The sequence below is a fragment of the Myotis davidii genome, unplaced genomic scaffold (assembly GCF_000327345.1).
Source record: "Myotis davidii unplaced genomic scaffold, ASM32734v1 scaffold327, whole genome shotgun sequence".
Taxonomy (NCBI): Eukaryota; Metazoa; Chordata; class Mammalia; order Chiroptera; family Vespertilionidae; genus Myotis; species Myotis davidii.
The window spans coordinates 5046740-5070567 of record NW_006298628.1 but is presented as its reverse complement, the minus strand read 5'-3'; the positions used below and the strand labels follow the sequence as shown (position 1 = coordinate 5070567).

At 50.1% G+C, this 23828-nt stretch overlaps 2 protein-coding genes across 3 annotated transcripts in view; both read right to left on the bottom strand.

Annotated features, from left to right (window-relative positions):
• Positions 1-5990, bottom strand: part of RARA (retinoic acid receptor alpha) — a 42115-nt gene extending 36125 nt beyond the window's left edge. The window contains exon 1 of the mRNA XM_006774339.2: positions 5901-5990. The gene's annotated coding sequence lies outside the window, so the exon portion shown is untranslated. The remainder of the gene's footprint in view (positions 1-5900) is intronic.
• Positions 5991-11773: 5783 nt separating this feature from the next.
• Positions 11774-23828, bottom strand: part of CDC6 (cell division cycle 6) — a 19383-nt gene continuing 7328 nt past the window's right edge. Inside the window, exons 1-12 of one of the 2 annotated variants that reach the window (XM_015570905.1) lie at positions 22490-22691; positions 21537-21727; positions 20310-20591; positions 19987-20186; positions 19568-19743; positions 18724-18830; positions 18183-18322; positions 17554-17654; positions 16325-16389; positions 13390-13592; positions 12813-12953; positions 11774-12501 (exon numbers count right to left, since the gene is read on the bottom strand). In XM_015570905.1, the coding sequence (XP_015426391.1) occupies positions 12412-12501; positions 12813-12953; positions 13390-13592; positions 16325-16389; positions 17554-17654; positions 18183-18322; positions 18724-18830; positions 19568-19743; positions 19987-20186; positions 20310-20591; positions 21537-21714 (1683 nt within the window). In that variant the 5' untranslated portion in view covers positions 21715-21727; positions 22490-22691 and the 3' untranslated portion in view covers positions 11774-12411. Of the gene's footprint in view, positions 12502-12812; positions 12954-13389; positions 13593-16324; positions 16390-17553; positions 17655-18182; positions 18323-18723; positions 18831-19567; positions 19744-19986; positions 20187-20309; positions 20592-21536; positions 21728-22489; positions 22692-23828 lie in introns of those variants that run through there. The other variant, XM_015570904.1, reaches the window with a different exon arrangement.

Below are 23828 nucleotides of genomic sequence, written 5' to 3'. Positions count from 1 at the left end.
CTTTCCCTCCCCAGCCTCCCAGCTATCCCCAAAGAGCTCCTCCCACAAACACCCTCATGGCCCCACCCCATTGGATTCTCACAGTCCAGAAGGGTCATATGGGGTGAGGCTCCTGGTTCCATTGTACAGATGAGGAAGCTGAGGCTCAAAAAGGAAACTATCTTGCCCAAGGTCATACAGCTTGTCAGTGGCAGAGCTAAGATTCAAACCCAAAGTCACCTCTTTAACTCACCCCCCTTTACTCCAAATCAAACATTTCCACGCAGATCCTGCCACCTCTTCCCCTCGACAGAGCCCATGGGAGACACACCATCCTTGGCTGGTGCTGCAGGTCTATGCGTGGGGCCAGGACAGACCACAGAGAGATCAGAGAAGACACTGGGACTATGCATATGCCCCCCCCAAACCCCACCCCAAGCTTGGTGCCCACCTGCCCAGCAGGCACAGCCGGGTGACTCAGCTGCATCCGGGGGAGATGCCAGGGCAGTGACTCACCTACCGAGAAGAGAAGAAGAGCTATGGCTGGCACCCTGCCAGCCCCGGGACAGAAGTGACTTAGTCACCGAGACTGTGATGCCCAGCAGGCACAGCCCGGGCACTGGGGACAGAGACAGGCTGTGTCCTTCATGGTTACATGCGCCCCCTGGCGAAGAACAGGAATCTGGGGGGTGAGCTATGGCTATACCTGCCCCTGCCCCCTCACCATGCCCACCCTCACCACACCAGGCTCTGCTCCAGTGCAGGCAAGTTTTGTGAGACCCCTGGGCTGCCCTGCCCCCCCCCACAGCCTGCCCCCTGCCCATCACTCACCACCCACTCTCCCACCAGCCCTACCGCCTCCTGCCACCCAAGTTGTACCCAGGCTAAGAGTCTCCTTTAACATGTCCTGGCAGCACCTCCTGCCCCCACAGCCCCTCTTACCCCCCCACCCCCACATACAACATGCACTCATACACACTCTGCCAGCCCTGCTCCAGCCAGCAGCTGCTGAAGTTGTTGAGCAGGAGGGGAATTGGGAGGGTGGGGTGCAGGGATTGAGTTACCAGAGGCCGATGGGGTGGGCTGTCACCCAATCCCTTCCCTAGCTAGTCCTCCTCCCTGGGCACCTTCTCGCTCACCCACCTGCTTCCCTCCCACCTCTGGCTGGCAGCCTACTGCCCTTTAAGCCCCTCCACCCCCATCCACCCAAGCTAGAAAAGAGATGTTCAAGAGTATTTGTCATGCTAAGACCAGCCCAGGATATGAGAGAAAGAGAGAGACAGAGAGAGAGAGATGGACAGAAGGAATAATTCCTGTGCCCAGTGCTCTGGCTGCAACCACAAGACGGAGGTGTGTATATCTCTGTGATAAGCCGGAAGGGGACAGAGTAACTCCCCAAGTCCCAGGGGAGTAGATGGGGCCCAAGGGGGGTTGACAGGCTGAACAACCTCAATCCATTTGCACTATTGATTTCTCACACACTGCAGCAGGCCTGATGGGGGGGGGGCATGATAAATCAGCCCCCCAGAGACAGGACTTGAGTGGAGGGGGGAGGGGCTCCTTCACCACAATTTGCGGCCCAGTGAGATGGACTTGGGGGCAGGGGGTGGGCAGCAGGGGAATAGGTTGAGTGGCAGGAGGCAGGGGTCGGGGAGTGGGTGTTGCACTAGGACCAGCCCCAGCATTTCCTTCCAGCTGGATCTGAAGCTGATTGGAAGAAAGAGGGTACACAGGCAGGGCCCCCGAACAACTCCAGGGGGCGCCACTGACACCGTAGTTGATGGAATGGCACCTCCTGCAGCCATGCAACGTGGTGGCCCTGGGAAAGAGGCTGAGGCAGGAGCCTGAATTTGAGGGACCACAATTCTCCACTGTCCTTTCTCCCTGCAGCACCTCAGCCCCCTTCTTCCGGCCTGAAGGGGAGCTCGCTTCTGACTTGGGATTCGGAGCCTCTGATAATCTCCCCTCCTTTGGTGAGGGGATCGGCAAACAACCACCATGACGCAGGCGTGGCAGGATGGGGGCTCACAGAGGGGGCTGGAGAGCCTGCAAACCGACATCCGAGATCCTAGTCCTTGGTCTGTCCCCAGCCCATCCCCGCCCGCCGTGGGCAGACCTGTGGCCCTCTCTGGGTCTCTAAATGGAGTTAGACAGGAAGCTCCTCCTCTAAAGTGTCGCCAAGCCCGACAGCTCGCAGCCTGTGAGCCGGTTGGCACCCGCCCAGCACCTCCATTCACACCAGTGGCCACAGGCCACCTAAACAAACCCCAACCTTGACCTCCTTCCAACCTGGATTCAGACTCTCTCCACATGGTGGAGGCTGAGAAACAAGCCCAGCTGGGGTTGGCCAGAGACCCCCGCGCAAACCAGCAGAAAGGGAGACGGGCCTGGCGCCTGGCCGGGGGTCCCCCTCGCTGCAGCAAGGCACAGGCAGGTGTGGTGAGCGGCCATGACAAGGGAAAACGGTGCAGGGGCCTGGGCAGCCAATGACCAGCTGGGTGTCCGAGGGCAAGTCATGTCCCCTCTCTGTGCCTCAGTTTCCCCCTCTGTAAGGGGAGAGATGGCCTGGAAAAGCCCCTCTGGTTCCAAGTCCAGTCCTAGTTGGACAGAGTCAACCCCGAGGGATCCCCAGGGCTCCTCCGCCGGGCCCGGCCCATTGACCTGGGTCAGTACCGCTCCACCAGGTCCCAGCCCTGCCTAATGCGTCTCCTTGCTCTATCGGCTGCCCCTCCGGGCCCTTCCCGAGGCCTCGGCCTGCCTCCTTACCCTCACCTTGGCCAGCCCCTCTCCCTGCCCCGTGCTTTTCTGCACGTCCCTCCTGCCAGGGGACAGACCAACTAAAAATAGTCCCGCAGCCTTTCTCGCCCACAGCTGCCCAAAGAGCAGGAAGCGAGGGGGGCAGGGAGCCCATGTCCTGCTCTCCCCCCCCACACACACTCCCAGCTCGGAACCATGTCCAGTACTCCAGCCTGGGACTAGTGCCAATTTGGCCATCTCAGGGGCATCCCACACCCCTTCCCTAGGGGGAGGCCTGCCCATAAGTGCCTACAATCATAGAGCTGTCCCAACCCCGTGAGAGGAAGAGAGAGGAGGCAAGCGGTCTACAGGGAAACCTTCCCAATTTCTGACAAATCAGTGCCAGCCACATTGTGGGCACCGAGAGGGCAGGGTCTGGCTCCAGTGACTGGTCTTTTGAGGGCAGAGGGAATTGGTGTGGGGAAGTTTGTACCGGCTTCCTTCATCCTGGCCCAGCTGGAGGGAAGACGAAATTGTGCCCCAGCCTCAATTATGCTAATCCCAACCTGTGTGGGTGCAGATATAGGGGTTTCAACAGCCACCCCCAGATGCCATGGGGGAAAAGCTGAAAAAGATCTTGGGTACCCACATGTCAAGACGGAAGCCTGGAGGCTAGGACAGGCCCGTGCCGCGCACACAGGCTGGGCATGTGCTGCCGCCCCCAAGCTAAGTCAGAGGTCAGAAGGGGCTGTAGTGCCCCCACCCCGGTCCCAGCCCTGTCCCCCACACCTCCCAGCCCTGGGAGAAGGCCCTCCCCACACAGAGGACGGAAACCAGCTCAGCGACTCTCCGGTGGCCTGCAGGGCAGCCCTGCACAGGAGGCAGGCGGGAAACCCAGGAGTCCTGGCGCCCAGCCCAGAGAGTGAGTGAGAGAAATACCTTGGAGCGGAGGAAGCAGCCAGAGTGAGCAGACACACGATGGCCCCAGCAGCTCCCGGCTGTGACCCACCAGGAGGAAATGGCCAAAGGGGCGAGGTGGGAAAGTGAACACTTTTCTGACCCAGAAGAGAGAAGAGAGTGAGGCATGGGGATGGAATGAGCCTGGCTCTCACCTGCTGTCCTCTCTTCCTGTCAGTGTCAGGGATACTGACACCCAGGCCACCAAGTCTCAAAGAGGTGTATTTCCTCTTCCCCTCATCTCCGGCCCCCAGCCCCTTCATTCCTGTGCTTCCTCTGGCATACCTTCCCTGGAGCCAGGCCAAGCCAGGAGTCAGCAGGCTCCACGTGGTGCCTGGGAGGCCTGGGCAGTGCCAGGGGCAGCCCTCATACCATCCTCCCACTGGCTTCCCTCCCGCCTGCTCTCAGCCACCACACATATCTCAGCTGTCCAACCTGATTAGGTCTCTTGCCCAGTGAGCCGGACAAGGAGGCCACCGGGCAGGGGAGAGACAGGGACAAGGACGCTGAGCAGGGATGGCAGAAGGATGGTGGAGACCGGGCTCAGGGGAGAAGGTGTGCCACCCAGAGGAGGAAAGCCTGCTGGAGAACGCGTCCTCTCCGACCACAGGCTCTCTGGCCACAGCTACCACCGGTACTGGGGGGATTCTGAGCCCCTGGGGCAACAGCCCTGCCTGGTTCCTCCACCCCCGCTCCCCATGGGCAAGGATGGGGAAGGACACTGGAGGCAGAGAGACTGACCTAGATTTAGGAAGAGAATCCCATCCTGGTACCCTCCCCCAGCCAGGACTACCACCTGCACGGAGCTTTAGGATAAATGGTCTTATGCGGTCTTTACAGCCTCATCCTGTCAGGCCAATTTCACTGATAGGCAATTTTACAAATGAAGAGACTGTATACATGCGCGTCATGAAGTGACCTGGCTGAGTCTCAGGTCCAGGCCTCTGATTCTCAGTTCACTGCTCACAGGCAGGATCTCTACTTTTCTTTCTGAGTCAAGAGCAGAACTACGTCTGTATCCGCCCTTCCCTCCAAGACCAATCCCTAGGGAACCCAGGGAGCAGCGGAGGGCCGCAGAGCACACCCCCACACCTGGACATCTGGAGGCCATGCCACCCACCCCCCACCACCCAGTGGGGTTTCCCCCAAAGTGTGACCGTCTCTTGCGTCACTTCCCTGCCCAGTCTACCTACTATGCCCAGAGGCGAGACTCACACACGGTTACTCAGACAACCAGACACCCCTCCTGCAAACCCACCAAACCAGAATGAGATGCCCTAGATCTTCAGAGAGCAGAGCGCATGCTGGAGGGAAAAAGACGCCACTGTACTCAGGAGGTGCCAGGCAGCCCTCTCCCCAGAGCCTGCAGGAGGGAGGAAGCTTGGGGGGTAACACGGGAGCTGAGGCTCTGAAAGCCTCCACACCCCCCTCCCCAGCCATCTGGGCTGAGCCTGTTCTGGCCGCACCATCCTCTGGGATCTCTCCCCTTCAATGCACTCAGCCACGTCCAGCCAAAGCTTGTAGGTCTTACAACCAACCGAACCGCATGGTCTACACACACACACACACACACACACACACACACACACACCCCGGGTGGGGACCTTTGCCATGGGTGTGGGAAGGCGGGGGGCTCTAAGCTGAAAGAACTTTCCCTAGGAAAGGTCATCAAACTCCCCCTAACCTCCCTCCACTCCCCCCAGCACCGCCTCTGGCCGCCCTAGTGTGAGGTGTGCCTGAAAGGAGACATGACTTCTCCCTCAAGGTGAGCAGGGAGTGGGGGGCAAAGTCCTGAGCTGGAGGCTGGGAGGCGAAGAGGAAGCCAGCTAGAAATCCCCAGGGAGGCTCCGTCCGGCTCCTGCTCCCTCGGCTCTCCGGCACCCCAGCCCCGAGGGGAGGTGGGGGAAGGGGTATCGGGCAATACTGCAAAGGAGGGTGCAAGGGCGTGGGGCCTGGGCAGTCCTTCCCCCCACTCCCTATTCTGAGCTGGAGAAGGGGACTGCCTCGAGGAAGTGCAGGGAGGGCGGCTGGAGGGATGGGGGGGTTGCTCTGGACGTTCAGACACCCCACCGTTCGCAGGCTCCCCCCTCCCAGGACTACGGTGAGCAGCGGGGGAGGAGGGATGGGGAAAGCCTGCACCGGCGAGAAGGAAACGGCCAGATCAGAAGAGGAGAGGCCCGGCGGCAGGCCACCAAGGGGGAGCGGGGAGGGGGTGCGCGGGGTCCTACCTGCTCAGGTGTGTGCTGGCAGGGGGGCAATGGGGTTCCCAGGAGAACCGGGGAAGCCCTCTCAGCTCGATTCAGGATTCCCCTTGCTTCTGGGTTAGTCTGCTGCAAGAGGCACGGGTTTCCGTTGGGTCCTAAAGCCCACTGACAGCTATCGGCAAGCCCGCCCTCCGACACCAGGCCAGACTGGGTCAGCGGGTGCAAGGCAGCGCGGAGGACTGACGGGGGAGGAACGCGCTGGGAGAAAGACAGGGGTCTGAGTCACGGGCTGGGGACAGGAGCAGCCCCGTCTCAAATACACAGCACAGGGCTGGCTTCCGCTGAGGACGAGGCTGCAGAAAGGAGGCATTTCTCCCTGCCGGCCCAGAGAAAATGGATGTGGGCCTGGGAGCTGAAGATGGGGCTAATCGCTCTCCTCACCACTCCTGCTGGGCTGCTCAGTTGTTGAGAATTTGGGGAAGGAGACATTCACTTTGGGTGGGTCCTCACTGCTACCCTCCCTCACAAACACAGTCTCTCCGTCCCTCCCCACCACCCCTAAATGCCTCAGAGGCCACCCCAGCAAGTGAGAGGAACAGTACAGCTTGATGTTAGTTGGAAACTGGTAGTTTTTTTTAAAAAATATTTTTTTTATTGATTTCAGAGAGGAAGGGAGAGGGAGAGAGAGAAACATCAATGATGAGAGAGAATCATTGATCTGCTGCCTCCTGCACGCCCCCTACTGGGGATCAACTGGCAACCCAGGCATATGCTGCTTGACCAGAATCCAACCAGGACCCTTCAGTCTGCTGGTCCATGCTCTATCCACTGAGCCAAACCAGCCAGGGCCTCAGTCCTTAGTAGGATCCTGAAACTTTCCCAGAATGAATAAGTGAGAGAGTATTTTCCCAGGTACCATTTGGGATAAATATAGGGGTGTAGAGGAAGGGCCTCTTAACACAAGTACATCAACTTCAAGGTCACAGATCGAGCTTAGGAGCTTAGAATAGCTGACCTCAGTAGCTCAAAAGGGAGAACCCAGGGTCGATGGGCCAGGTGGACCAGGGAAAGGTGGACGGGGAGTGTTGAGAGGGCTGGAGGAAGAGCATTTTGCAAGGAGAGTTGCGCATAGCTCCGGCAGCAGAGCTGGGGAAATGTCATGGGGTAAAGGGCCAGGGAAAGTCAAGACAGAAACGAGGGAAGGGGGAAAGCGGGGCCTCTTCCTAGAAGGGGAGAGGGCAGCCGCACTGCCTCCTCTTCTTTCTGTGTGTTGCAGGGAGAAGTGGGGGGGACTAGACAGTAAGGATGGAGAGCCCCAGGGTGGAGCCCGTTGGGTGAGCTTAGGTCAAGCCTTTCGCCCTGATGTGCCTCAGTTCTCTCCCAGCTGTTAAACAGGGCCCTCGGTGCTTCCCAGGGAGTTAATGAGTGTTTACAAAAAGGCTTGGAGATCCTCAGATCTCAGCTGGGCCACCACTACAGTTATGAAGCTCAAGAGGGGCTGAGTGTTATTTGGGGAGAGAGGAGCAGGGGAGAGGGAAACAGACTGCTCTCCGACAAACTCAGGATGAAACCAGCTCGGAGAGCACAAGCCTCAGCTGCCACGGGATATCCTTGTGCCCAGGGAGGGAGGTCATGCACCCCCATACCTCTAACCACCACCAAAGCTCACTGTAGTCAGAACCCAGACTAGCAGCTGGTCTTCATTAGCTCCAGCGTTTTTCACCCCACACTGTGAACACACAGCTTCTATAGGCTTAGGCTAGAGGGGGCTGCCCTCGCCCGACCTTGCAGCTGACTCTGGGGTGGGGGGACACCACACCAAAGGCCAAGTTACCAGCTGAAAATAAAGTTGAAGCAAGACTCCCTTTTCCCACTGGGAGCAAGAAGAGAGGAAAGAAAGGAGTGTGGGGGTGAGAGGGTGGAGGTGGGGGAATTTAGGGCAAACAGCAGGCAGTGAAGTCAGCTGGATTGAGGCCCAGAAACCCCCACACCCTGGGGCCAAGTCTTACTCTCGCGCTTTGCTTTCAGCTCGAGTCTTGGCTAGGCCCCAACCGAGGGAAGGCCCTGGCTGCCCCCTTCTGCCTCCCCACCCCCACCCTTATTAAATACACATTTTATCTCTCAGCATCTTCATTATCTTAACTGGAGGAGACAAGCAGTGGATGGCGGCAGGAGAGAGCGTCAGGAGAGGGGGGCGGGTGTGGGGAGCAGGCGCACCCTTGTTATAAAAGTGCTGATCCAGCGCTTTCGGGCAGTGTGGGAAAAAGAGGTGGGATCAAAGGGAGCGAGGCTGATTCAGAACTCAATTAGAGCTTCGTGAAGGAGCGAGGTCTCTCCTTTAGCCAGTCTGCAGACAGCCTGCACCCAGGCCTCTTGCGCCCAATTAGTTTCTACTGCCAATGCCTTGGGGCTGGGGTTGAAAATCAAGGGGAGGCCAGAGGGAACGCCTCCTCCCCCTACGCATCCATCGCACCTTTCTGAGACGAGGGAGCCCCGACACTCTGTGTGGCTTAAAAGAGAATGTCTAGAGGACACCTTTTCAGGAGGGACCTGGGGTTACAACGTTCCCCAAAAGTTAAAAAGGGGGACATCAAAGGTGAGCTCTTCCTTAATCCCTTGCCAGCTAGAGGCACAGCTTCTGGCCAAGGTCTAAAGGGACACTAGGCAACAGCCAGACAGGCACCCCTCTTCCCAGCCTGTAGGGAGGACTCCCTCCACAGCCAAGGCATCCTGGGAGCAAGGTGGAAATTGCTTCAAGCAAAACACCACATCAGAGGGAGCGATTGGAACGCATCTGTGAGGCCAATAAACCTGCACAACTGTGCCAAGACCTATTTTTTTAAGATGAAGCACCTTTCTTTTACGGAGGGGGGTGGGGTGGGGGAAGGGGGGTGCTTGCTCCACCTCTGTGTAAAAGCACTAGCAATGTTTATCTCCAGATTAGAACGGTCAAGATGAAGGGAAAGGAAGCATTTTATTTGGTTTATTTATCTGTCCATTGAACACCTACCAGGTACCAGGCACTAAGTACTACGGACAATACAAATATAAATAAAACCTCAAGCTTGGCTCTTTTGGTCTCCCTCAGTAGGCACTGTGACACCTCTTTACAGATATATACTTTATATATATTTCTTATTGATTTCAGAGAGGAAGAGAGATAGAAACATCAATGATGAGAATCACCAATTGGCTGCCTCCAGCACGCCCCATACTGAGGATCGAGCCCGCAACCCGGGCTTGTGCCCTGACCAGGAATCAAACCATGACCTCCTGGTTCATGGGTCAATGCTCAACCACTGAGCCACACTGGCTGGGCTACATATATTTTTAAAAATCTGCAAGTCTGGACCTGGCCAGGTGCTCAGTTGGTTGGAGTGTCATCTAGCACACCAAAAAATGTGGGTTCGATTCCCCATCAAGGCACATACCTACCTTGTGGATTTGATCACTGGTTGGGGTGCATATGGGAGGCAACTGGTTGATGTTTCTCTCTTTAAAAATCAATAAAAACATACCCTCAGATGAGGATTAAAAAAAAACAAAACTCCAGGTCTGTCTCATTCCTACTTCCCAGTTCTTACTGGTGTATCTTAAAAGGGCACTTAATAAAGGCAGGGAGCAACAGCGAGGGGTGGGGGAGAGAAGAGAGCTTTGCCAACTTTTTTTGATCTCTGGGTAGCTTGGACCTCACACACTCTTGCCAGTTATCTAGCCACAGGCAAGTCTTCATTGAGCCAGAAAGATCAGTGGCAGCTCTGGGGTTGAAACTCACACCAACTTTATTGTGTCTGCGTTCTCTCCATGGCAATACCCAACACCACGCTCTGGAAGCTTAATCTGCTTCTTCGAAGGAAAAGAAGTAACTCAGGATATATACACACACCCCGACCACCTCCACGAGGAAGACTGTAGGTCAGCATCTTTGCTACTACACTATGTGAAACAGCCTCTGATGCTGGCAAACACCAGTAACCACAAGCCCATCCCATCCCACTCCAAATCCCACTCCTCCCCATAGCGCTCAGAGAAAACCCCGCAAGAAAAGGACTTTCTTTCTTCTCTCAACCTGCTCCCTGGCTGTCTGAATGACGCTGAAGACCTCACTGACAAACGTACATCAGCTTTCGCTCCCACCGAGCAGCGGAAGCCACGCGGGGACTCTAAGTCTGCCTCACGCATCATTGACAGACCAACCCTGTTCCAACTGCTGAAGCCTTAAGAGCAGCAGTGACCTAGAAATTGACAGTGGGGGGAGAACGGAAGGGAAATAAACCAACAAACCAGTCCACAGAAAACCCTATTTCCAAACATCAGGGGAAAAGGAGAGAAAGAAGGTGGAAGGGAAAGAAATTTGGCCCCTTTGAATCTGCAAATGCAATCCTGGCTCAGTGCCATGGAGGATACATAGCAGCCCCACTGCGAGTCAAGCCATGTTCCTGACTCAGGCCCTACAGTGAAGAGGAAGGCGCCAAGCCTCAAATACAACGAGGTGGGGAGGCCACTCCTTTTTGGGCAGAATCCTACTGTGGACACAGAACAGACAGCAGCTGCCCACAGTGTGGAAACAAACTGTAAAGCAGTCACGTCTCTTAAGGCTGCAGCATCCAATAAAATGTAATTTAAATCAAGCCTCGCATCTGTTCTCAATCCCATTCAGTCTCTGCTTTCCATCAGCCTTCGGACAATCTTTGCAATTATGCTTGTTAACCCTTATAGCCCCAGACACTTTCCACGCTTCAAGGTATAACACTGCGTTCTCCACTCGCAAATTACCCAGAGGGAATGACTTCTCCGCCAAGCGTGTGAGAACATTCAGACTCCTGTCTATAGATTGTGCCCTGCTACACACCGTGGGTAGTGTTCATTTCAGAGGGCTCTCTGCATGCCCTTCTTCTATCCCGTACCACCTGCTGCAGCCCAGATCACATTGCAAGGATACAGTGGGCAGCATGAATGAAACAGTGGCCAACAGATCGTTTGTACACATATCAAGTTCCCAAACTCAAGTCCATGCTGGAAAGGCAGGAGGCAGAAGAGCTCAGGGAACAGACTTGGTCACTGGTTCTCAGACCATCCATGTCACATATGGTTTGCATTCCAAGGATTTGCTCGAGTTATAAAACTACAGCCATCTCCCAAATGAATCAAACTTAAGTCTCCCCCTTTCTCAAAACAGCAGCCCCATGCCTGCACTGTCAAGGCAGTCAGTGCTGTAATGGTGCCCTCTGGTGTTCCCATCTCCAATTGCCATTTTATGCCACCAGAAAACAAACCCAGAAAAAAGGAGTCTCGAGTAACCATATGAACTAATTTATCTAACACAGCGGTTCTCAACCTGTGGGTCGAGACCCCTTTGGGGTCGAACGACCCTTTCACAGGGGTCGCCTAAGACCATCGGAAAAACACATATATACTTACATATTGTTTTTGTGATGAATCACTATGCTTTAATTATGTTCAATTTGTAACAATGAAAATACATCCTGCATATCAGATAGTTACATGACGATTCATAACAGTAGCAAAATTAGTTATGAAGTAGCAACGAAAATAATTTTATGGTTGGGGGTCACCACAACATGAGGAACTGTATTAAAGGGTTGCGGCATTAGGAAGGTTGAGAACCACTGTAATTATGTGTTTTCTGATGGTCTTAGGCGACCCCTGTGAAAGGTCATTCGATCCCCAAAGGATCTCGACCCACAGGTTGAGAACCGCTGATAACAAGACTAGAAAAATGAGGTTTAAATAAAAATCCAACCCCAAACGAAGGCATCTTGAGACAAACAGCTTTACCTGAGGGCGACAAGACTATTGGGACAGTTTAGGGAGGAATTTCCACGACGAAAGCTTGAGTTCTCTGGAAATGTGATTGCTTACAAAGACAAAGAACGCAACTTGAAAATAAATATATTCACAATCTGTAGAGTTACACTCTGCTTACTACCCCCACTCCCTGGGGAGTGTCTAAGAAACTCAAGTGAGTCTTTAAAATGCCACAGTGTGGAAGTGTCTGCAACGCACACACAGGAAACTCCAAAAAGAAAAAGAAACCCTTTGATCACGAAGTGTCCTCCACATCTCCACTTCTCTACAAGGACTTGCTTATTTTGCTGGATCACCCTTTTTCATTCTTCTGATTTTGGTGCCAAAGTTCTTTCAAATACACCGATGTTTGAGGGAACAAAGAGGTAAATATACGCACATCCCACAACATAAATCTATATCCTTGCAAGCTTATTAAGGTAGTAAATATAATTTAAAAGGATCTACTTGGTAATTTTTAATGCATAAAAGTAATAAGACCCTCATTTTTAATGCATAAAAATAACACTCCCCCCAAAATAATAAAACCCAAAGATGTTATATTCCGTGTAAACATTCTTGAATCTATAAATTAAAATTGATCATTTTCAAGTAAAAAGAGTACTGTTTTCAGACCTGAATATATTAAAGTACTAACACGAAGACTTTATAACGTTCTAGATAACACTGGATACTTTCAGGTGGGTAGTATGAAAAATAAAAGATTTTAAGGCAATCCAGTAGCTAAGATATTTCCAATTAAAGTTCTGTCTTTCAGAGCATGCTCTACTTCCTTCTCTTCAATCTTCAAAGACACCTGGAAAAAAGAGAAAAAAGCTTTTCACAGTGGAGTACTCACAAAAGCAAAGTCTGTAGTACATAAAGCTCTACCATGTTAAACCCTTCTCACAAGAGGCAAGCACGTTAAACGCTGCTTTTGCAATGGCCCCCACACAAAAAAATCTCACTCATGCCCCGGTCCCATCCTCACAGATCTTAAACTCTACCTAACAAGAAACAAATTGTGTATCTAATTACGGTCATTTTAAACTCTTTACTCTAGCAAAACACAGGTTCTCCAAAACAGGACAATTAAAAGGAATGCCACAAAGAAGCAGTTGGCTGTACCTTTGTGAGGCGGGTTTCCTTGTTTTTCTTTAATTCTAAAATGCCCCTGGCCTCCAAGAGCCCTGAGAGTGACAAACACTCTGACTGGTCCGCAGCTGCCACCTGCTGTTTGCGACAGACGTTACCGTAGGCTTCGTATAACTGGGAGGACACACGGGAGAACAAATGTTTAGAAGTCCTATCTCTTGTAACCTATTTATAATCTTTGAAAGAATGTGAGTCTGGGTTTGCAAACAAAAGTTATCTCGGTACCCAATCCTCCCTCTTTTCAATAGGACCCCTGAACGGGCATCCTGTAGATATCGCCAGAACCCTCTACTGTCATGTAGGAAAGGGCTCTCTATTTCGTTGAGAGGCAGAAATGGAAGGGGAGAAGATTAATGGTCAATTCTCAACCACAACCCAAGGGAAATACAGTCAGCTGCCTCTTACATGGTTCCGGTGTTTATTCTTACTGTTAAAAATCCATTTTTAATTCCTATCAGCTGGAGCATGATAGGCCTTTTGGAAAATATCTGCTCCGCAAAGCAGATTCTCACCTCTCCCCCAGCTCCATCTGCCGACATTCCCAACTAACCTTCCCCAGAGTGACCTCTTTGGTTTTCAACTGTCTGGTCAAGAGCAGCAGAGAGCAGACCAAGATCTTCTGCTGAAGGGGGAAGGAATCTTGTGCTCCTTCTTGGACCAAAGTCATCCTGTCTCCATCAACCTCTGAAATGACTTGGGATATGTGACGAAGGCCAACCCGCTGCGGAACCAGCGACTCCGAGGATGGCTTACCTATAAACACACACATCGAGCTTAATTAGATTTTTACAGTTGTGTGTATTGCGACAGAGGAGACTAAGTTTTAGCTGGAGAAAATTCAAGCGCAGTCATGTCGTGGCAAAGCAGAGGTTCCAGCTCTGTAACTGGAAACAAAAGGATGAGAGACAACGCCGTCCTCACCAAGAGACCAGGGGACCGTGGGTAACTTCAACGGAGGCTCATCCTTTTTCTGGGCAGGACGGTGAGCTATTGTGCCCCGTAGAACACAATTTAATCTCAGAGAGACAAAAACCCACCTCAAAAAAGAATAAAGACCAGCCGAAACCGGTTTGGCTCAGTGGATAGAGCGTCAGCCTGCGGACTGAAGGGTCCCGGGTTCGATTCCGGTTAAGGGCATGTGCCTTGGTTGTGGGCACATCCCCAGTAGGGGGTGTGCAGGAGGCAGCTGATCGATGTTTCTCTCTCATGGATGTTTCTGACTCTCTATCTCTCTCCCTTCCTCTCTGTAAAAAATCAATAAAATATATTTTTTTAAAAAAAGAGAGAGAATAAAGACCAGACAAAGAACTACAGTCTCCTGCTTGGGGGTTCCTAATATCGCAAAGGTAAAGACAAACAGAACCTTGAAGCAAAGATGCCCGGTTATTAAGAAAAAAGCTGGAAAAATTACCTAATATGCTGACTCAAGCGAGTGACTAACTGTGGGCAGTACAGTCAATCCTATGTATGTCTCCCAGAGCCTCCACAAACGACCTCTGAGGTTCGGGTCACTTGCCCACACTGATCTCTACACTTGAGAAAAGGTCATTGGATATCTCAGCAGATAGCACCACCTCAGTGGCCGGAGGCTGGGAAACAGCCAACAAGCTGCATGGGACTATGGCCTCATTGTTTGGAGATGCATGAATTGCAAGACAGGAGGGGTTTGCTCTGTAACAACCTTTGCCTACAGTTACTTCCTGAGATCATGTGCAGTTGTCCCACAACCATTTGCTTCTATTTCATTACAACAAACAGGATGTTGCAGAGGACGGACAGGAGTGGAGAAACTGGAGATCACTGATCAAGTAGCAGAATCGTGAGGCTGAAAGAATTTTGAGCCTAGTTTTGCTCCCTGACCCCATGGCTGAGCCCTCTAAAACAACCCCCACAGTGGTCATCTATCCAGCTTTTGTTTGAGCATCTTCAATGCTGGGGAACCCACGAGGGGTCAAAAAAGCTCAGTTAGTGCTACTTATTAGAAAGTGTCTTACTAGTATATAGGGCGGGGCAAAAGTAGGTTTACAGTTGTGAGTATGCAAAACAGCACTTATTCTTGTATTTTTTAAATTAATTATTGTATCTTTTTTATTGATTTTTAGAGAGAGGAGGGAGAGGGAAAAGGAGACAGAAAAACATCAATTTGTTGTTCCGCTTATTTATGCATTCATTTGTTGATTCTTTTCTTTTTTAAATGTTTTTGTTGATTTCAGAGAAGAGGGAGAGAAATAGAAATATCAACGATGAGAGAGAAACATTGATCGGCTGCCTCCTGCATGCCCCCTACTGGGGATCAAGACTGTGGCCTAGGCATGTGCCCTGACCAGGAATCGAACTGGGACCTCCTGGTTCATGGGTCAGCACTCAACCACTGAGCCACACCGGCCAGGGACTGATTGCTTCTTGTATGTGCCCTGACCAGGCATCAAGTCTACAACCTTGGCATATTGGAACAATGTTCCAACCAAGCCACTTGGCTAGGGCTGTATTATTTTTCCATATGAACAACTGTAAACCTATTTTTGCCACACCCTGTATATAGCGGAAGTCAGTCTCCCTATAGCTTTCTAGAGCCATTAAGAGCTAATCACATATACCAGAGGTCAAGGAATTAGATTAGTCTAACAATTTACACCAGGAACTTATAACCCATTCTAGCTCTGTGTGTGCCGGCAGTGCTCACAGGGGTCACCGACACATTGGGTAGTGAGAGGAAAAAAAGGGGAATAATCCTAAGCACTAAGTTTGGCTACTTCTGAAGTATTTTTATTAATTTTCTTTCAACAAGGTGATGAAAAATAGCAAGTGTTCTCTGTGGAACTACAGTGCTAGAAACAATTTTAATAACTTTCAACCAGTGCAGGAATGAAGGAAGAAACAATCAAATCAGGGTGTTCCGCTTCTAAAGATTAACCCTGGATATTAAACACCGCCAAGATATGTCATTCATGGCTATTTTATATCTGCCACCGCTAAGGAAAAGGAAAATTAATTTTTCCATTTTTGTAATAGCTTGCCGTTTACTGCAGCAATATCATCTTTGTACCTGCATCCCCCTAGACTTGTTTAAAGGCCTGAGATATCCCACGTTGAACTCAATTCTCTCACTGTCTGCCTCTTATTCACCAGGCGCTGCTTTTACCTATACGGAGACCTAAACCACTCACAACTTCAGCACCCAGAGAAGCTGAGCCAGCCTTACTGTTTACAGTTTCTTCCTAGAGCCTGGAAAGAAAATTTACTCTGTCCCAGCCATTTATGTAACACTGTGGATAACTCATTTCCAGTAATGCCCGAAATTTAGTCCTGCAGGCAAGACTGAAATAAAGCTGACACACAGTCACACACATAAAAACGGGTGTAGATTTAACCATGCTCATCACACCTTTCTAGCTCTTTCCTCAGAAAAGTGAAGCAAGCTTCAAAAAAAAAAAAAAGTTAAGCTTCTGTTACAAAGGAAGATGGGAAGGAGATAAACTACTTACATTCAGACAGTGGTTTGAGGATAGTCTGGCTTCTGACATCCGACTCTACAATTTCAATAGCTCTCCTATAAAAAAATATTTCTAAAATTAATTTAGGCTGAGCCAAACCAAACACCACACCAAACCACTAAGCTCGAAAACAGACATATTAACAAAAAACATGTTTTATAATTTTAAAGCCCCCAAAGAAAATGAGGCTATGTCTCAGCTAAAGGAGACTTAGTTGTCCTGAAATAAATCATAGACCAGGCAATCTGAGAACGTCAACACTACACGGTTTCCTTTTAGAGACGCCAAGTAGGCCATCATACATCGAGCCAATGATAACATCTTCGATGAGGAGAAAACGTCATGGATAGGAGAGAATACAGAGTGTGGGCAGTGGACTAAAGACAGCCGGTGCCACCCATCCACACCAGACCCGAAAGGGCAGTCCTCCATTTTCGATACTGCCATTTGTGTAGGCTAAACCGCACCAGCCTCAGGACTATTGCTCGGAGCTGGTCTTTCCCCGAGCAGTTTGCTGACTAGGGGAAACTTTCAGATCCAGCCAGGATCCTGCCATCTAGCAGTAGGCAGAGCTTACACTCCCACTGCTCTCTCCGAACTACTTTGCCCACAGGAAGCCAGAAGCCAGACCTGGATCTTCTGTATGGCAGTAGGGGGGAGGTAGGACCAGCAGGCCAGCACAGCAAGTATCATTTTAATGGGCCCAGGGCCCCTACTGGGAAGGAAGAAATTTCATCAGTCAGCACAGAGGCTTTCCCCAGCAGGAGGGACAGGGGGATGGGAAGGGAGAGAGGTCTGGAGTACAACTGTGGGGACCACCGACTGAAGGAAGGGGTGCTCACACAAAAAAAGCAAAGGGAGGGAAAAAATGTCTAAAGGCAAAGATGGTTCAGGTCCATAAATAAACCTGCTTGAGACCAGCTAATGGAAAAGTAAACTGCAGTCTTTTTTAATACAAATGTAATTAACCAATCTATAATCACCACAGGGAGTGCCAGCAACATCTCATTTGTTCCTCCCTCTGTAGGTAATGGACTGATAATGTTTCAGACATTAACACGGTGGAAATGCAGAACTCCCCACTGAGAAACAAGTCCTCTCTTCTGAGCATAAAAAAGTGGCAGAACGGAGCCTCTTAAGCCACATTCACTTGAGTTACACGAGACAATTAAACAGCATTTCTTTTTTTAATAAAAGCAGCCAACAGAGCCATAACTCACCTGCAAACATCTAGTGCCTTGCGAACGTCTCCAGACACAGCAGAGACTTTCCGGGCACAGAACTGAATCGCAGCACTGTCCAGGATCTGATCTCTCGATACCTTTGGACAAGACACAGAAGGTGACAGTTTGAACTATGAGTCCCCCACTTTGTAATTTAGATCCCAGGCACAAATATTTTCACATTGAAGTCTAAGTTTGATTGGCCACCCTGTGGGGTCTAAGAGATGCCTTTTCTGCTCGTAAGTAAATGGAGATTTACTTATGAGACTGGCGTATGTGTCCATAAATGGAAAAAAGAAAGCAATCAGACCTTAAATTAGCAAAACTAAACTAAAATAAAACCGATTTGGTCATTTCCCAAAGAGAACGTTTTCTCATAGGCCCTATTTTGAAAGGTCTAATTGAAGAAGCATTTGAGGGATTCCTCTCTTATTTTTATTTCAACACGGAGGCACCCAATACATGGAGCCATGGGTGAAAATTCTTATAAAAATGTTCTCCCTATGGCCCATAGGAACTCCATGGTTAGTAATGCCACCCAAACAAAATATTTAGAGATACTGTTAGATTTTTCCAACACAGGTGATCCAAGGAACACACAATTTGGTACAATGGTTGTCACTCACCTGATTAAGTCGATCCTGCAAGATAGTGGCTATCTGATTTCTGGTATAAGGTGGGAAATTCAAAAGCTGTGGCTTGCATTTTTCTCTAGCTTGAAGCCTCGGCAGAATTCTGTCTGTGAGATCCAAGGTATTAGCAATGCCTGCAGAGGAGATAAATAACACTAACCATCAAATCATCCTACAAGGAAAAGTAAACCATCTGAAAGCTGAATAAAATTTCTAGTTGTAATCCAGCATTCCAATTGTTGCTTCTCACTTGCTGCCCCCTTGTCCCCGCCCAAAACTCATTAGGTAAGATGTATATTAGGACTGTTCACCGATAAGCAGAATCCGATATTCCAAAAATCAACACTGGGTGTCTCTGAAATGCAGTATTATGTCATTTCTATTCAGACTTAACAAACTGGTCTTCCTTAGATGAAAATTACTATTATTTTAGAGTAATGTTCTTATTTTGATAAGAAAGCTGGTTTAAAATAAAGTAATAGGTGATAAATAAAGAGATTAAAAAAGAATTCTTTTTTAACAACTGGGCACTAACCAATCAGCACCAATCGAGAACTGCTTAGCCAGGGCCATTCAAACAGTGTGTACAATACATCCTGCCCTTTGCTGTCCAGCTGATCCATCTCGTCCAACACCAACACACTATATGGAAAGAGAAACAGTTAGTACCGTGTTCACTTTCTTAACTTTCCAATCTGTTTGATCTGGGCTGACTCTAGGTCACATTCCTACAGCAGAGACCAGTCTGAAGATCATAATTTGTCCTGTCTCCAGTCACTGTTACAAATGATCGCCCCTCCACCATCATGAAAAAGTACCATTATAGGTTTTTCAAGCACTTAGCTTAAAAACATTTTTCCAATTTGAAATTAGGTGACATTTTCCTTTCTTCTTTCCCTTTAAGCTTATGTAACTACCACTCATAGAGCAAATATAGGGAAACTAGAGGCCCGGTGCACCGGTTGGGTCCCTTGGGCTGGCCTGTGCAGACCAGGTCAAAACTGGCTCTCCGACATCCCCCGAGGGGTCCCGGATTGCGAGAAGGCTCAGGCCAGGCCGAGGGACCCCACAGTACACGATCGGGGCCAGGAAGGGACCATGAGAGGGCTCCAGGGTGTGTTGACCCGTCTCACCCAGTCCCTATTGGCTGGACCCCAGCAACAAGCTAACCTACCAGTTGGAGCGTCTGCCCCCTGGTGGGCAGTGTGCATCATAGTGACTGGTTGAACAAACGGTTGGACACTTAGCATTTTAGGCTTTTATTACATAGGATGTCTTTTTATGAACAAACCAATAAATTCAAGAGATTAGAATGTGAGTTTGTGGGTGAGAGACCCCGCAGATTTTTAGAGGGCAGCACGCGGCAGAGCAATACTTACACCATGGGGCCCTTCTCTGCGGTAAAATGGTTTTCCAGTTTCTTCATCATGTCCTTCCCAGCTGGCCTGGATACTCCTTCCTGACAAATTTCCTGAGCAATAGCTGGGAATACAGCCTGAGCCCTCCTCAAGGACATGCAATTCAGCATGATAGTTTTAAAACTTTTCAGCTCCTTCTAGAAAAATGCAAACATAGGAGTAATTTTAGCCTTGGATAAAGATTTGATGGAACCTGAAGTGTCTGAGGAGCCAACAGCAGACGAAAGAGTAAGCTCTCCTTCCATTTGGAAAGATTTAGACAATGAAATTGAAAACGTCTTTTTGGGGGGAAATGTCACCTAAGACTTCTACTTTTTCTTAACCCTTACTAACTAAGTGCCATTTTAGCAAGAGCATCATAATTCAGACTCTCAAAGTACCTTGAGGTCTTGCAGAATTCGGCTTAAGCAGGCAGTTTTTCCAGTTCCAGGAGCACCAGAAAGATAAAGACTTCCAGCTTTTTTCCCACAGATGTGCTCCCTCAGGAAATTCCTGATGACATCCATCTCCTTCTCCCTGGCAGGCAGCCGATCTGGGACAGCTGTATTCAGCACCAGCTTTGCTTGCTGGTAGCAAGTGCCTGTGCCAGACATGAAAGGACAATTAGATACAACAGAGGCGACTGAGAAGACCCAATGGGTTTCATCTGGACTTGCCAGCCTTGTTTAAAGGCTGCACTCACAGCTGCTGGGAGAGAACGAACCTTCTTGCTTAAACAGCCTCACACAGGCGGATTCTTTCTCCAGTGGACATCTCTGCTCAGAATTTGTCGTGACCTCTGGGCCTTTTTGAACGGAGGCACATATTTTGTTTTGGTGAACTCTGGCTTGTCTTCTTTTGCCCGGAGACTTAACTGTCAGCTGATTGTCAAATACCAATTTGCGTCCCCTCGGTGTGTGTGAGTGAGGGGGACCGTTCTCCTTCTTGCCCAGCTTTGGTGGAGAACAGGGTGATAAACAGGGAGTGTTGCATTGGTTGTCATCACCTAAAACACATTAAAATCAAAGCATGGTCGTTCATGGCAGTGATTAGTAAAAGGACTTGCAAAGATCCCTGCCTCCCCCAGGAAGAGGTGAATTCCCACCTCAGCCAAAGCCACCAAAATAAAACACCTCTCATTTTAGAAGTAAATACTGGCCACCAGATAGCAACACTGAGTCTCACTAGTGTTGGGTAGAAACCAAATGGGTTTGAGTGGGATGAAATTCTAAGATGGTTCTAAAACAGGGTTTCTCAGCGTCGGCACCACTAATATATTAGACCAAATAATCCTTGGGCGTGTCCCCTGTTCATGGTAGAATATTTAGCAGCTGGTCTTTATCCGTTATGCCAGTAGCACACCGCAGTGTCAACAACCAAAAAATGTCTCCGGATACTACTACCCAACCACCCCCCATTAAAAACAAACGCACTAACACAAGAAAGGATTACCAACGGCCTTTCTAAAACAAGAGCATCACCCGTGTCTCTTAATTTCACCACCATTAAGGAAAGTTTCAAAAATACTATACAGTACAGTTAACTGCAAGGTCACTGTTTTAAAAAGTTTATTTTTTATTGTTGACAGTATTACAGATGTCCCCCATTTCCTGCCCCCCACATCCCACCTCCACCCAGTCCCCTCCCCGCCCCACCCCCAGCCCTCACCCCACTATTGTCTGTGTCCATGGGCTATGCATGCAAGGTCGTTTAAAATAACCAACAGCACTGAGTTCAATGAAAACACTGAAGATCAGGCCTATTAAATGCTGCAGAAAGTGATCTCAACTCTGAAATTCAGCGAGAACTCGGCCATCGTCCTGAAAAAACCCCCAGAGTGAATACAGTGGCCTTAACAGACCTTGCCGGCCTCCGAGGACTGGGCATTCTTACTGCTGAGTAAAGGGAGCTGGAGGGCTGCGGGGCGCAGAGGGCTCAGAGGGGGGCTTACCCAGACGTTTCCTGGGGCTGAGGGGCAGGCTTTTTGCACAGGGAGTCCGGGGTGTGGCCTGGACCTTGGTCAGCTCCTGTTTGGTGTCACTGCAGCTTTTAGCTTTGTCCACGGTCCGAGACGGCTTCTTTTTTGGAAAAGCGATGGTGGCCTGCGACTGGGATCGGGTCTGAGGCATGATGGCCGCACAGCTGGGCACGGAAAAGAGAACGGGAGAGTCAGTCAACACGGAGCACCGAAGGGAAAGACCTCGCACGGAATTCATGCCGACGGTCGGCACTTACCGCGTAAGTAAATGATAACGACATTGGAGCGCCCAGTTCTGCCTCCCACCCCCATCGATGCAATGAGAGCAGAAACTTGTCTGCCAACTCTGCGTACGAAGCTGTTCGGAGCAGTTCGGGTATCGCCTCAACTGAGTTTCACAACCAACTGCCTCAGAGGAAGGTACTATTATGAAAATGACCTTGAAGACGAGAAAACTGATAGCTCAGGGGCCCGAAGGCACAGCGAACCAGGCACTCTGGCTCCACGTTCTTACTCGCTTGAGCGATGCAAGAAGTGTATCCTGATGGGTCTCGATCGCACTCCTAATCCCTCTCCCCAGCCCCTTCCAGCCTCGCCCCACGCACCCCCAGGCCTCACTCAGCACTGTCTCCACTCCGCACAGCTCGCAACCCCACCCGGAACATCTCCCCCTGCATCACCTACGCACAACTGCCAGCCAGGCTGCTCGGAAAGCGCACACCTACCTCCCTCCCCCTCCCTCCTCTTCCCTTCCCTTCCCTTCCCTTCCCTTCCCCAACCTCTCTCCCGCGACCTGGGCTCTGCTCCGCTCACTTCACCTCGGGCAGCACCGGCACCCTCGGGCCTTGTCACTCAGCGCCCCTACTTCTCTGACCCCAGGCGCCCCGGGGCCATCCTCTCCTCTCCACCCCACAGGGCTGCGTCACCTCAGTACCGGATCCTTCTCTCCTCTCTCGCGCAAGGCTTCAGGGATTCTTCACAAGCTCCTGGACAAACCGGCAGCAGCCGAGTCCAGACACATTCGCGCCAAATGTGCACAGTTGTAGCTTTCCGGCCTCCCGCCAAAGTCCAGACAGGCTTCTAATTGGCTGTCGCCTGAATGCCGCGCGCCTAGGCCAACGCCCACCCTCCCCAATGCACAACCAATAAGAGAGTCCCAGGTCTCGGAGCCCTCTGAAGGCCACGCCTACTGAGCGGAGAGTGCCCATCTACATCCGGGACCTCCGCCGGAAAGACGTGAAGGGAGCGACGCTGGGTAAGGCGAACTGGCCACGCCGCAAAGCTCGATGGGAGATGTAGTCTTTGCCGCACGCTACTGTATTTCTATGCCTTTCTCTCGATGGGAGGTACAAAGATGTGGTTGCTCCTCAGTGCTACACTTAACCCATTTTCGTTATCCTAATGGGCTACATTTTTAGAGAGCTACTATATAATACCTATCATTTTGGGGACGGTTCTGGGAGTCAGATATGATGCTAGGAGCTTTACTCAACCCTGCAAGGCACAAATCAAATGTGCATAGGGTCAATTAGGGGTCACAGCATCTTGTTGAAGGACCTAGGATCCAGATTTCCTGACACCCAAACCAATTTTTTTTTTTTTTGGTAAAGTTCTACGCATACATAACGAAATATACTACCCCTCATTATGATATTCCCCTGATTTGTATTTCAAAGGTGAGAAATAAAGCCAGGCCTTTGCTTTTATTTTGTTAAAGGTAAGAATATATTGTGTACCTTCTTATCATTAATCCCATTAATCAACACTTTGTAGGGAGTGGAGAGAATTATGACCCCTTCATTTAAAAAGAATTTTTTTATGGCTAAACACTAGGGTTTCAGGGCCAGAGAAGATGGCTATAGAAGAAGAGGTAAGCTGAGCTTTTAATGAAAAATAGAAATTAGAGCAGCAATTTATAGGCCAGCTTCCAAAGCTAGTAACAGCTATGCCTCAGATTCTGTTAAAGGCCAAAACCCAATTCTAGGTGATGGTAAGCATTTATCTTTCATCTTTCAATATCAAATAAAATAAGAGCAATAAAGCTGAGAAACAGGAAAGCAATATTACAATCGTCAGTTAATTGTAGTTAGTTCATACAGTAGATAAGAGCCAATATTGAGTGCTTAAGTGTATGCCAGGGACTGAGTTCAAGCATTTTACCTATGTCACCTTATTAATTCTCACAAGCACCCCATGAAGTTGGCATTATTTCCATTTTACAAATGAGGAAATGGAATAGAAGGCGTTGAGTAAATTTCACACATT